The sequence below is a fragment of the Rattus norvegicus genome, chromosome 2 (genome assembly GCF_021556685.1).
Source record: "Rattus norvegicus strain SHRSP/BbbUtx chromosome 2, alternate assembly SHRSP_T2T, whole genome shotgun sequence".
NCBI classification, from domain to species: domain Eukaryota; kingdom Metazoa; phylum Chordata; class Mammalia; order Rodentia; family Muridae; genus Rattus; species Rattus norvegicus.
In genome coordinates this window covers 193,571,698-193,586,914 of record NC_141535.1, presented here as the reverse complement: position 1 = coordinate 193,586,914, position 15,217 = coordinate 193,571,698, and the positions used below count along the sequence as shown (strand labels likewise).

Here is a 15,217-nt window from a genome sequence, read left to right as displayed (position 1 = left end):
TCTGACTCTTAAGCCAGAGAAAACAGTTATTTTTTCTTTTTCATAAAGCATCAGTGAGACCAACAACAACTTCACAAGGTAAAATATGGAAATCCAAAGACAACAGAGCTCTGTGTAGAGGCACAGGCCTATGATCAAAGGCAGGTAGATCTCTGTAAATTCAGGACCAGCTTAACCTGCAGAGGGAGTTTCAAACCAGCAAGGACTAAATAATGAGATCTCAAAGAAAAGAAATGGGTAACAGAATCCTGGAAGTCCTGAAAAGGAAACACAAACAGCTAGCAGGCGACCTAGGGGTCTATTACCAACGAACGATAGCCTTCAAAGGTAAGTGAGCTGGAAGTGGGACACCCATCTATAATCCCAGCACTCGGGGAGTAGAGGCCGGAGGATCAGAAGTTCATGATCATCCCTGCCTACATAGTGAACTGGACTACATGAGACCCTGGCTAAAAATCTAAAAGAAAAGGAGACATTTCAAATGAGCAAACTGGGAAAGAACTCATCTACAACACAGTGGCACTGACTGAGCACTAAAAAGATGTGACTCAGGGAGGGCAGGGACTGTCCCGGGGACAGACAGGGAGCAACAGGTGTGTCTAAGAAATAGCTGGCTATATGACGTAATAGTACATCTGGGGTCTTAAATATGTTTACACTTGAAATAACAGATAATGACACAAAGGAACATGTAAATGAAATAAAGTGTGCTAAGATTTTGTAGTGGTTGAGAGTCCTGGGTGCTCTTTTAGAAGACAGGGATTCAATTCATAGCACCACAGAGCAGCTCACCACTGTCTGTAATTCCAGTTTCAAGGGATCAAATGCCCTCTCTGGGACTCCAGAAGTGATACACAAACACTCATATACGTAAAATAGATCTTTTTTTCAAAGTCCTGTCATTACCAAGGAAGCTATAAATTAGACTATACTAATTTCATTAGACTTTACACTTAGCTCATTTCTGAGGTCACCACTCAGACAATATTAACAAATGTATAAGTAAACAGAAGACCAATTAGAATATTAATAAAAATGAAAGACAGAAAAGAAAGATACATGAGTCAAACAGGAAGCTACAGTATTTGTAGTTATGGTAATTATTATACATTTAAATAAGTGAGGCACTCCAAAAGTAAGACTATGAGGTTAGATAAGAAACAGGTAACCAGGGGCTCGCAAGATGGCAAAACTTGGCAACAAGCAACTTCACAATCGTGATGGGTTATGTGTACTTCCATCAGGAGCAAAAGGCAACCCGCACTGATCATGTGACTTGTGCAATGTAATTACATAACCCGAGAACACTGGTGTCAACAACAGCAAACACAATCCAAATTGCTAATGGCAAATTTAATAAAACTGGGCAATGCCTCTACCTGTCTCGAAGGACTGAAAACAGTCAAGTCTGTTCTCTGACTGCTACACTTAACACCCAGCTGGGAAGATGTGTGAGGAGCATGTAACTTCTTTTTTGTTGTTATTTTTTTTGAGACAGGGTTTCTCTGTGCAGCCCTGGCTGTCCTGGAACTCACTTTGTAGACCAGGCTGGCATCAAACTTGCCTCCTGTGCCTCCCAGCTGCTGGGATTAAAGGCATGTGCCACCATGTCCAGCAAGCCTGTAACTTCTAACAATAAGGAAGAATAAAAGTGCTTTTAAAAGAAGATAAAGGGGGCTACCAGCAGGACACAGCCTTCAAGAGGGTCCACATCAGTCAAATGTGGAACAAAACAATCAAAACAATCAGATAACAGAGTATCCTCCACTAGGTAAACAGATGAACAGGAAGTGAATAAGAAAGTTCTCCCCAAGGATGAGCGCTAACAATGCTGAAGAAAGGATGTGTGTGAATCCCTAATTACAATAATCAGACTGTCACGGCTTTACAGTCAAAAACCGCCATCTTAACTAATTTTGAACATCTAAGAATTTTCAAGGACATCAACATTCCCACTTCAAAAAGATAACATATATAACAGGTATCTAAAATAGTAAAAGGAATGAAGACACATTTAAAACACGCTTGAGCACACAGCAGCCTGCTATAAAACCAAGTGGACACTTCCATTAACACAGATAGGAAACTTTACCTGTGCACAACAAATGAAAGCTATTGAAAGTGTCAGCAAGAAGACGGAGGACACGACCACATCCACTGAGCGCTGTGGACCCCGTCTCTGTGGAGGAAGACATGTTGATGTTTTAGGACATGGTCAGTCAGTAGTTTTACACCATTAGCTGTGAGTTTTGTACATTCATGTGAAAAACACCTGTGTGAGAAATCTCTGACACAGCATTTTAACAGTTTAGGTACCAATCTAAAACACTAACAGCAATATTTTTCAAATTAAGAGGTTGATTCACTGCCGTATTTTCAGCTAGGATCTTTCCCAGTCAGAAAAGCATGCGGTCCATAGCTCTGTCCTAGGCAAACGGTCTTCTTTCCTCTCCCTTTATGCATTTACAGCTATTATCTTTGCAGTGCACCACGTCTCACATGGCATCCAACCAGCCTGTTCAGCTACCGAATCATTTTCCAGTGACCAGAAATCCCTGCCTACTTAGAAACTGTGGCAAGAATCATCAACATATATATTTTCCATAGCCCTACAAATATATCATAGTTAATCAAAACAGCTCACCTTTAGATAGGAGCGCAGTGATAACCATATTTTAATGTTCTCCACCTTTTTAAGTCTGAAATGAGGTATTTCATATTTCCTGGCTTTCCTGGCAGAAGTAATATGGCTGAAGAGTTTTGCAAATAAAAATCTCTAAAGGAAATTAAAAACATCACAAAATAAAATGTGTATCTGTCCAGGTACACGCTCAATAGCCGTCAGCAGTATCCCTGGGATGTTTAAAGTTAAACAAAATCAAAGTCAGATCCACCGGCTCCTCAGAGTAGCGGTGCTCACTTCAAAGCCCACCCCACAGTGAAGCACTTCATCCACATGGCACATCCTCAATGCATGCAAGGAACTTTCTTTGGAACTTTTAATGAACCCTCAACTGTGATTCACAACCTCTACGTTATACATAATTCTGGCTGACTCTAGAATTAAATTTCCATTCCTTGTTGCACATCCCCAACATAGTAAATTCTCAATCCATAACTCACCAGTCTTACATCCATTTCTTTACTTGGCCTTTTTTTTTTTTTTTTTTTTACAAAAACATGATGACCTTGCCACTGTATATGCTACAGATAAAATACACTGGTCATCAGTCAGCTACCCACACTCAAACTCAGACGTACAACCTTACGGAGTCGTTTAGAAAACATAAAAACAGAAAGACTTGAGGAGAAGAAGAGAGGGTTCTGCAGGAGTGGAAGGACAGTTGGGGGGGGGGGGGGGCGTACGGACAGGTGAATTGACCAAAATAATACATATATGAAATTGCCAAAGAACAGGAAGAATATTTAAACAGTTTTAAAGATTTCAGATTATAATGTGTTTTTCAAATAGTCAGCCACATGAACATTAAATGCACAAGTCTCAAAGTCAAAGGAACAAAACAATTAAATGGAGTGGCAAAGGGATACAGAGGTAACAAATGTTGCCTATCCACTCACCTGCTTATATGTTCTCTCTGCCACACACATCATGAAAAAAAATATCCACGTAAGACACAATCTTTCAAAAAAATTAATTATAGACAAAATAACAACAGGTGTGACGGGAGGCGCACCACAGAAAAGGGTCAGGACCTCCTCTGCTGAAATGGACTTTAGTTGGTCAAAGCTCTTCTCTCGGAAGAGTCGATATAAAAACGGGAAAAGCGCTAAGCCAATGGTGACTGCATTCCCCAGCATCTGATAGCCAACACCTTGCTCATATGCATTCACCTGCAATCCAATTTCAAATCTCCATTAGTACTACACAGGAAAAGGGAATTACAAAAAGTATTTATCAAATACCATTTAGAATATTAAAGATGGGGGTTGGGGATTTAGCTCAGTGGTAGAACGCTTGCCTAGCAAGCGCAAAGCCCTGGGTTCGGTCCCCAGCTCCAAAAAAAAAAAGGAAAAAAAAAAAAAAGATGCTTGCTTAGAATATTAAAGATGAATCTTAAAACAAATACAAATAGAGAAAGATGAGGCTTGGCATTAGGGCTAAGCATGTGGGAGCCCTGGTTTCAATCACAGAGGACCATGTGAGCAGACTTATGACTCGCTACACACTAGGATTCAGTCTAAGGAATGGCTGCAGGGCAAACCTGAGCATCTGATGATACAAAGTGTAAAGTGAAGTTACAAGTTTAGTTAGGGTTAATATTACTTGGTGTACCAATACTTGTAATATTACTTGGAAACACCAAGACCCAAAGCAACATGGGGAAGAGAAGATTTACTGCAGCTTACACTTCTAAGTAACAGTTTATCACTGAGGGAAGTCAAGTCAGGAACTCAAACAAGACAGGAACCTGGAACTGACGCAGAGGCCATGGAGGAGTGCTGCTTACTAGCTTGTTCCTTATGGCTTACTCAGCATGTGTTGTTACAGAACCCAGGACCACCAGCAAATGGCCCCACCCACAAGGGGCTGGACTCTACCCATCAATCACTAAGAAAACACCCTACAGGCTTGCCTGTAGCCTGACTTCAAGGAGACATTTTCTCAATTGCGGGTCCCTCCTCTCAAATGTCTTTAGTCTGTGTCAAGTTGATGTAAAACTAGCCATTGCACAAGTCTTCATTGATAAAGAGGTCCTCACAGACAGTCGTTCGTCCTTGAGGTCAGCAGCACACTCTTACCCTGCTCATGATGATGCCGCTTATCTCTAACACAGACATATCCATCTTTTTGCACTCGTTTCCTTCCCAGATTATCGCACTAACTCGCTCAGAGGCAGGACTTGAATTCTGAAGCCAGAATAAATGGTTCTAGGAAGAAAAGAAAGATATAAAACTGTTCCCATCCACTCCATCTTTCCTTAGTTCTCTCCTTCTGTCCTGGGCCCAGACTCCAGTGTTCAGTTTAATCATATGTTTGTTCTCTATCTCAAAGCCCATCACCTGAGAACCATTTGTGTGGAGGTCTAATCTGGAGAGCTAGGATATTCAAGGTCATTGCCTCTCTGAAGGTACATGGCGTGCTGGCACGGTATTAAGGAAAGGACCTCTAGAACCACAGACCACAGCGGGAGTAACAGGAAGTGAGGGAGAAAGAGGCCCTAAAGCCTTAGAGGCTACATAAACAATTGGGGTGTTTTGGGGCTTTAAGGTCATGGAAAAGCATAGATGATCCAAAGCCAGAACTGACAGTCACCATGACAACAGCTCCCAAACTCCTCTGCTGAGCCTGTCTTACTGACAAGCATCACCTCAGGTGCCTTTTCTCCAAGTGATCCTTACCATACCTTGAGCTGATTTAGCTCTGAAATCAGAGATTGTATCATCAATATCATTGTGTCCACAAACTAAAGTGACGGTTCTAGAACAGGAACATATGGTAGGTAGCTTCTGGAAAGGGAGTACTTCTTTTTCTACCATGTAAAGATGCCAAGCATTTATTGATTTCACTGACATCAATGAAATCAATACATTTATTGATTTTACTATATCCAGCAAATACTTATGAAATGCCTGCTGCTGAACATGCTTGAAGAACAGGAGTGCATGCCTGTAGTCTTAGTATTCTGGAGGCTAAGGCAGGAGACTAGCAAAGTTTGAGATCAAACTGGGCTATATAGCAAATGTCAGGCTAACCTGAGCTACAGGGCAAAAGGATACATGGCTTTGCTATCTATGAGCTTAGAGACTACTGAAGGAAACATAATTAAAGTCACTGGATAGCATGCTGAGAAAAGAAGAGTGCTTGAGGAGTCACAGGAAAGGATTCCAAATTAACCCAGCACTCCAGCTGAGACCTTCCTGGAAGAATAAAAAAGATTAAGCCTAAAACAAAGGTCCAGAGGCACACATAGGCTGCACTTCCAAAAGCAGCAGGGCAGAGCAGTGGCTAAACAAGAGACATAGGCAGCAAGCAGGTAAGGAATGACGAGAGGAAACTGTTAGAGCAAACAGAACCAAATGGTTTCTCTCAGCAGCACCAACATTAACCCCAAACCATGTCTTCACAGGGAGATTGGTCAAAAAACCTACCCACTGCTATTGGCAAGGTGGTTTGGAAACAGACAAAAGAATAAAAACTAAAGATTATTAGCCACCCAAAAGACTGCCATGAGAACCAACTGCCAACCCTCTCCCCACCATCACTGGGGACACAAGTGCCAGCCTCAGCAGAGGTGCACTGGCCCTGAGGAGGCGTACTCTTGTCATGCGTCATACGAGCCTCTTCACAGTATTCCTAAAACTGCTTTAGCACGTAACATGATTTCTAAAAAATGCTACAGATGTAGAATAGGTCATATACCTTCTAAGGAATCTGTGATTGCAGACTAAAACAAACCTGAGGTCAGTATCACTTGATTTGTACTTACCAGAGACACAAGCAATGTCATTTCTGCATAATTTTTAGGAAATATGAAGTTCAAGAAATCATAAAACAATATCAATCTAACAATGCCACCCGGAGAAAAGAAAAAGTAAAGATTTTAAGGAAAATGAGTAAAGTATTAAGGAGAGAATTCATGTCAAGACAACTGCTGAGTATTTGCAAGTTCTCCTCTCTTACAAGCTATGCTCAATTCCCGCATCCTTAAACTAGGTACTAACAGTACACTTACAAGATTGCTGCCAAGTTAAATAACATGGTACCGTGGCTGACAAATGCTACATTTAGAATAAGTATCAACTATCTGGGTTAGTTCTGTTCATGTTGCCATGGTAAAACACTGAGGAAAACCAACTTGGGAAGTAAAGGTTTATCTCATGTTAAAACTCCCAAGTCACAGTCTTATCACTGAGTAAAGTTAGGACAGGAACTCAAGGCAAGAACTGAAACAGAACCACAGAGGAATTCTGCCTGCTGGCTTGCTCAGTACCTTTCTTTTATAGCTCAGGTCTACCTGCCTAAGCATGGCACAGCTCACAGTACCCTTTAACATCAAGGATCAATCAAGAGAAAATGTCCCACAGACATGCCCACAGGCCAATCTGATCAAGGCAATTCCTCAATTAGAAGGTCCCTCCTCTGGGGGACTATAATTTTTGTCAAGTTGGCAAACACTAACTAGCACACCATTTTAATCATTGTCCTCATATACCTGCTGAAAAACGTCTTCTTTGGGGTCACGTTTGGTCCCTGAATGAAGGGTATTTACATGAGCCCCCTCACTGTCACTGGTGACAGATGACCGGCACTCTGGGCCATGGAGAAGGTCATCCCATAACATATCCTCCGTCTCTGAGTCATGTCGGGTGCTTTCTGAGTCTCTTCTTGACAAGTTAAGGCTCCGAGAGCCACCGCTCATACCAGACCTAGAACCCTTTAAAGTAAAACAAAAAGGAGAAAGTACATAACAGTTATACATAAAACACAGAACAAAGTCTTCATGGTAATTGCTGGCAAGATTTCATAAGTTGATCATCATGTATTTGTTAATTCCCAAGGTTTCATACAATAAACATGATAATGCATGTTTAAATGTTTAAATGCATTTCAGTGTTTAAATGTCGAACTCCAATGACCCTGATATGATGACTAATCTTGGCTGTCAGGTTGATTTACATGTAGAATCAACTAAAACCCATGCTGCTGGACACTCCAGTATTTAAAGCTGGAAGACCCACCCTAAACCTGGGCCACGCTATCTGATGGCAGCCCAGGTATAGGGACATGAAGAAAAAAAGCTCTGCTTTTTGCCTTTTTACCTTAATTCTCACTATCAAGTCCATTTATCCTGCTGCTGTCGCTGGTCTTAGATCTAACTTCTTCAGGATCCAAACACAAACTGAAGACCAGAAGCCCTCCAACAAGCCTTCAGATCCAGCACCAAAATGGAACTGCTGAGACATCCAGACATGTAGACGGAACAACCGCCAGATTCTCAGCCTTTCTGTCAAGAACAGTCACTGAAGGTCTATTCAAACCCTAGCATGTACGCTAGTCTAACAAATACCCTATATAATTCCCACACACAAACATATATCTACATATACATATATGTATGTGTGCATGTGTGCATGCTATTGGTTCTGTGCCTTTGTAGAAATCTGACTAATACACCTAACAAGCAGGACTTTAAAAAACTCCCTCTAAGACGCTACTACAAAACATTCGACTATTCAGCTTAGGTGTGCTATGTGCTGAGCACCTGACACACCTGAGAATCTGCCCAGGCGGCCTGGCTAAGCCTTTTGAGACACTGTGAGCTTGACAGAAGAGCCAGTTTTGTCCAGGTCCCAGCCAGGACATGTTCATTCACACTGGCCGGATGGCGCTTTTTTTTTTTTTTTTTTCGGGGCTGGGGACCGAACCCAGGACCTTGCGATTCCTAGGTAAGCGCTCTACCACTGAGCCAAATCCCCAACCGGGGCCAGGACATGTTCAAACAAAGATAACCAGTCCCAGAAAAGCAGAGACAGTGCAATACCCCAACAGTACAAACAGAAATATGAAACTTTTCCCATGGCCCCAATTGCCTGGGGATAAAACAAAGGAAAACCACACCACCATGCTCACCTAATTCAAATGTGTTCAGATGTGCCCTGCGCCCTTACAATCACTCTTTACTGTTCCTGTCTTTCAGAGGTCCCTCTGCTAAAGTCTGTCTTCAGAAGTATCGACCCCACAAAAGATAAAACTCCATATACCAAATAAGTTTTGTTTTTCTTGTTGTTGTTGTTGTTGGTGGTGGTGGTGGTTTATTTGTTTGTCGTTTGGTTTGTTTTTGGAGACTGGGTTTCTCTTTGTAACCCTGGCTGTCCTGAAACTCACTATGTAGACCAAGCTTGCCTCGAACTTACAGAGATCCAACTGCCTCTCCTGGGATTAAAGGCATGTACCGCCAAGCCCAGCTCTAAGTGAGTAGTAAGTAACCATATCACTTAAGAACCTGGCTGGAGAGATGGCTGAATGATTAAGTGCACTTGTTCTTGCAGAGAGGAAAGAGGCTGGACAGACCCATGTGGTGGCTCCTAACACTAGTTCCAAGGGATCTGATGCTTTCTTATATCTGCAGGCACACAAGTCATACATATGAACAAAATACTCATACACATAAATATTTTTTAAAAATTAAAAACCAACTGAGTAACTCTCATTCTCTCTCCTCTCCCCTCCTCCCTCTCCCTCTGTGTATGTACATGCATGTGTGACCAGAGCTCCACAAATCCAACTGTCTTTGCTTCCCTGTTGCTGATATTACAAGTATGTGCCACCATGACCAGCCTTTTCTTTTTAGCATAGATTCTAGGGATTAAATTCAGGGCTCATGCTTATGAGGCAAGACTCTTACCATACCCAAAGCAATCAGCTTCTGAGCATCATCTATGATACTTTTTTTTTTTTTTTTGGTTCTTTTTTTCGGAGCTGGGGACCGAACCCAGGGCCTTGCGCTTCCTAGGTAAGCGCTCTACCACTGAGCTAAATCCCCAGCCCCGATACTTTTTTTTATAAAGATTTATTTATAAGTGTTTTGCATACACACATGTATATGCAACATATGCAAGCGTGGTGCCCTGAAGGCCACAGAGATCAAATGAGGGCAACAGATCCCTGGATTGGGAGTTTATGAATGGTTGTGAGCTACCATGTGGGTGCTAGGAATCAAACCCAGGTCCTCTGAAAAAGCAGTAAGTGCTCTTAACCACTGAGACATTTATCTAGCCCATTTTGATACTTTGAACATTAGAGAAAAAAAACTAAAAACTCACTTTGATCCTTTCTAGAGGTGAGCAATCATCTCAAATTGAGCAAACAGAACTGAAAGCAAACTATACAAATGTCAGAGAACCAAAAGAATGGAATAGATTAAGCCATTTTACACAAGAAGCTACCTCAAATTCTGCTCTTGCCAAAGGGTGCTTTACCTGGCTGAAGGCTGCTGATTCAAATTCTGATTCAGCCAGACTATCTGAATCCCGAACTATATGACACCACCTTGTCGCGGTTTTCTTTACCTGCCAAAATCAAACCAACAAACAACAGGAAAGCATGTAAATATCTTCTACTACTCAGTATTTTTGGAGTTGCCATCCACGTTTTTATAGACAAAAATGAAAATTACCTGAGAATTTAGGTGCCTTGAAAGTATTGATTTTCTGTTCTTAACTTCACAGCCATTGTCACTTGAGGCCCCTTCCACACTCCTACGCAGTAATATCATCTGGGTCCGTGCTTCACCATCCTCCTCACTTGACAGATCGTCTGAAACGCCATTACCCAAACGCCTATAAGCCTCCTACAAAGAGAACAACAGTATCTCGCAAGGGGCAGCACAAACACTACAGCAAATTGCCCATTTAAAAGTAAAATTCACAGAAAAGTTATCAAGAGATGAAAGGAAATGATATCCAAACTAGCAAATCTACGTATTATTTGATTTAAACATTTTTTTTAAAAATTTCAAAATTAAGAAAACTGTGCACTTGAAACTCAAACTCAGCAGCCCCAACACTGAAGCTCAGGTCAGCTCTGCCCCTGAATCACATCTGCTTACTAGCTATGCAGCCTTGGGCCAATCTATTACCTCTCTTGAGGCTGCTTCCCCATCTAAAAAGTCATGATAAAATAAAGTACCTACCTCACAGGGCTGTTGTAGACAAGGGAGTCAGTTTGTACTTGTAAGGAACTTAAAACACTGCCTGAATGCAGTGATGGCTTAAGGAATGATAGGATACCAGGAGAGTAGGGTAGAGGAGTGGTGGGTCGGGTGATAAATATCTCTAAAGATGTGTGGGGAAGAAATATGAAAACCTTTTATAAGCATCTTAATGTTAACCAAATTTGGTGATATGACTGAGTTCAATGGAGTTAACCTTCATGAGGATGTTCATACACCTCCCAGAAGCCATAGATTCTTATCAAAGAGCTCAGTGCCAGGTTTGACATTCCTCCCTTCAAGTTCTTGGGGGTTGGGGAGATCTTCCCCAAAGATCCCCAAAATAATACATGCTATTGCTACTATTCTTAGTTGCACACTAGAGCTTGATAACTGGACCCTACTACTAAAGAAAAAACAAGCCTTGGAGAAATCAAGCCTGTACTCCTGGAAGTTTATTCCTTGCTGGTTAGCTCATAGTACCAGATGTTAGGTAAGCTTCCAAGAACGAAAAGTCATCAACAGACTTACCTAGCTGTAAGCACCGTGACCTACAATAACAACTGGTCTTATGAGATTTGCCTATTGGTGCAATATGGGCATGTTATGAGAGTAAACCTACTGCTTTCTGATAAAAATTTAAAGCCTATTCCATGGAAGAGAACTCTTTCCTTGTACTATAAACCTGTGGCCAAAATTCCATAGTTGGGGAGGTCATAGGCCCTAGAGATAAACATACAATTGCTATTTTGCTTAGTGGAAACAGTATCAAAATCGCCTTCTAGATATTTATCTTTGTACCCCAGATGAGTGCAGCTGTCAGGTCTCAGCAGAGAAGCTTCTTTTTCCAATGGACACTGTTAATACAGATTCCAAACACGTCAAAGTACAGAGTAAGTATCTATGGAATATACAGTCATAAATGGAGCATCTATATCACACCATCCTCTCCTCGAGGCTCAAGGAACATTGCTAAAGAGAGGGCAGAAAGAGTCTAAGAGCCTTCTGATACAACAAGACCACTACACTGATAACTCACGACAGCTGTGGCACGAGCCAACTCTCCAGCACGTGTGCACGAGAGATTCCCAAGGCCCTAGCCGTAACACTTCTGGCAAATGATGGCTGCTGGGGAAGAAGAGACTGTTTCCTTTAGGTATTGGTCCCTGGTATGTTACCCACATGCCAGTAAACAGCCCTACACCCAGTTTCATACTGGCAGCACCTAAACAGACTCAGTGGGTTATAAAAGAAGAAGGGAGAGGGAAATGATGAAGATGTTATGAAGCTAGAAGGGAAATATGTGGGGGAGGGGAGGTCCAGTGGATAGGGAGGGAGTTAGATATACTCAAAATACATTGTACACTCACATCAAATCTTCAAAGAATAAATAAAAAATACCATATTTAAAAACAATTTTAAAAATCTAGAAATAAACCTCAACAAGTATTAAATATGTCAGCTCAAGAAGAAAATGTTTCAAAACTACAAAAAAAAGTGTAGTTTTAGACATAGAACAAACCATCTCCAGTGGACTTGGAAGTTCCTCAAACTCTTACTAAACTGACCACTGCCTCTAAAACAAACCAGGTCCCTCCACACTGCTCCGTGTCCTTTCCCACCCACTGTGAAGGCTGCTGAGTAGCAGAATCAGTACTCATCTCAGAGCACAAGCTCTCGTCTGCCTGTAGTATTTCCTTGTTCAGAACCACTGGCTTTACTTACTTACGGTTTGTTGACAAACTTACACCTACAGGTATCTAGTTTGTGTCTCTAACACAGTCTCAGAACAGAAAAATTTTACCTAGGACAAAAGAAGATCCTGTTAGGCCCATCTAGATCTTACCCTACGGCACTTTTCTCCATCCGAAACCTTCGCTTTCTCTCTTGCTTGCCACATTCTGATCTCTGGTCGACCCTGTCTCTTCTTAATGATAGGATGGAAACAGCCTGAGTCATTGTCAGTTTCAGTCCCTTTGTTAGATACTAATTTCACCCTTTTAATCCTATTTTTTAAAAAAGAAAAAAAGTTACTAATTACTTTTATTAGAGTAATATTTTACATGAAATCACTTCTATTGAGTACAGTCTATTACTCTAAAAGTTTAGAAAATTTGAAAATTATATTTATTGTTCAGGTCTCTAACTTAGGAATGGTATTCAAGAATAGAATATTCACTCACTCATAAGGATGACTCTCTCTGCTTACCTCTGCAGTGTAATGTCCACTCCTGTCTCACACTGTCATCAATGCTTCACAGTGCCTGCTTTCTTCTATCCACTGTCCTAAACACTAACTATGCTTCAAAGCCCAGACTGTTTTACCCCAGAATGTACTCTGTCTGATAAGCTACATTTCAGCATGCAATAATCCAGAACCAGTTCTTTCCTGAGACTCGCATGCCTATCTGACTAGGATAATCACCTAGGACACAGACCACACAATATCCAGCATAACTCAAACACTTCGCCAAGGAGAATAAAAGCATCTTTAGAACAACATGTAAACATACTTCACCTTCAAATAACAGCTTTACTTTTTAATTCACCATCCTTAATATAGGGGGGGAAAGTGCCTGAGTCATCACACTGGTACTCTCACAACCTGCATAATTACAATGAGTTATACTTTGTCTTTAATCCATCTGTCTATCCTATGGCCCACCAACACCAGGCTCCTTGCCACATCTCATTTCTCATGAGCATCAGCTCTAAGAGCCCCCATTTTTTAAAAATTCTCCTTTCTGTCAAAATGTAAGCTAAGGCCTATAACCGATGGCTTTTTGCCATTGTGGCCTTAAAAGCCATTAAAATCAAATGCAATAAATGTTGAGAATATATTACAAGGTTTTATAGATAACATGAAAGATATATTAGAAAATATACGTAAGTCTTCCTAGAACCCTTAAAAATGAAGCTATAATTATAAGCTCACACCATTTACATTTATAGCCCAATTATGTTACAGACCCTGCAAATCATAACATGAATACAGAATCGAGTAAAAAGTCCAATATAAGACTCCCACCTGTTGCCAAAGAGAGTCCCCCAAAAACCACCAACACTGGGTGCAGAGTCCAGAGTTTCTACTGCTCTGATTTTATCAGGGGAGTTATTTCCATTATCTCGGGTCCCATCACCATTTACAGTTTTTCGTAATTTTCTACAAAAAACATTTCAATAATTATAGATTATTTGGAATAGTATCTCTTCAGAAAATTACGCTAACAGACTATTCTCTGAAATCAAACATACTTAGCTTCATATACCGAGGACAAACGACTATAGGACATTTCTGATTTAAGTTTTTGACAAAACAGATTCAAGATCAAAGCCTTGTGTTATTATTTTGTTCAGCCATTGAAAAAAATGAAACTGCTGTCCAGAACAGGACTAGAAAAGAGTTTCAACGTGTGGCCATGAGCCTCTTCAGGTTCCTTCTGCACCAGCCAGGCAGATCACATTCCTCCTCAAGAACACTGGCTGTCTACCCTACAGTACATTTAATCAGGAAACAACCAGGAACAGCACCTAGCATCTTCCACTGACATTCTACTTGGTTAAATGATTGACCTGACTATTTTATAGACGCTGCCTATAAATACCAATGAGACACAGTACAATGACCATTTCCTTAGAAAATTCTAAAGTTATAAGGAATCTCAATTTAAAAGCAATGTTTTATAAATAGCATTGAAAAACAATTGTGTTGAACTTCACTGACTCAAATGCTGCTGTCCTATTTATTATTAGCTGCCTAGGTAAACAAATTAGAAGTCGTCTGAGGAAAGAGAAAACCACTTTTGGGAAATAAACACTGAACCTACTAAGAAAACATCAGCACTCCAAACATCACATACACCACACAATCAACAGAAATTTAACAGAATTAATATCTAAGCAAGTGTACTTTTTACTTGCACTGGGCTTGGGGTTGTTGTTTTTGAGACAAAGTCTTACTATGTAAGTCATATTGACCAGTATTGGCCATACATTGGCCAGATTGGTCTGAAAGCTAAACAACCCACCTGTCCTACCTTCCGATGGGCTAGGATACAGCATGTACTATGAGGCCAGGTCTCAATTACACACTTTTGAAAAAAGGTCAAAATGTCAAAGAGCTCTAACCCTTTGTACAGAAATCCTTTATTCATAGTGAATTTTCACAAATATTACAGTTTTGTTGGTGTTGGTGTTGGTGTTGGTAGTGTTTGGGTTTCTTTTGTTGTTGTTGTTGTCGTCTTGGTTGATTGGTTTTTGGTGAGACAAGGTCTCTTTAATGTATAGTACGGCTATCCTGGAACTCTGTATAGACCAGGCTGGCCTTGAACACACACAGATCTACCTGCCTCTGTCTTCCAAGTGTTGGGATTAAAGGTGTATATCACACTATTTCCCTTTTCTCTTCCACTTTGCCCTGCTCCCTTTCTTTCTTTTCAGAGAATGGTAGAGATGGAACCTAGCTAGGGCCGTGCATGTGCTCATAAGAGGCAAGTGCTCTACAGTGGCCTACACACCCTAGCCAGAGAAGGCTTCTAAAACCA

At 41.0% G+C, this 15,217-nt stretch overlaps 1 protein-coding gene across 13 annotated transcripts in view; it reads right to left on the bottom strand.

The window, feature by feature from the left end:
• The window catches only part of Phtf1 (putative homeodomain transcription factor 1), a 64,867-nt gene that overhangs the window by 30,761 nt on the left and 18,889 nt on the right, over positions 1–15,217 (bottom strand). For 9 of the 13 annotated variants that reach the window (XR_015659438.1, XR_015659439.1, XR_015659441.1 and 6 more), the window contains 9 exon segments: positions 13,702–13,836; positions 12,520–12,679; positions 10,140–10,313; positions 9,943–10,032; positions 7,176–7,397; positions 4,762–4,890; positions 3,580–3,852; positions 2,645–2,776; positions 2,093–2,179 (listed from right to left, as the gene is read on the bottom strand). Coding sequence is in view for 6 of the 13 variants with exons in the window: in NM_001191102.2 (NP_001178031.1) it covers positions 2,093–2,179; positions 2,645–2,776; positions 3,580–3,852; positions 4,762–4,890; positions 7,176–7,397; positions 9,943–10,032; positions 10,140–10,313; positions 12,520–12,679; positions 13,702–13,836 (1,402 nt within the window). In the remaining 7 variants the exon portion in view is untranslated. 13 annotated transcript variants of the gene reach the window in all.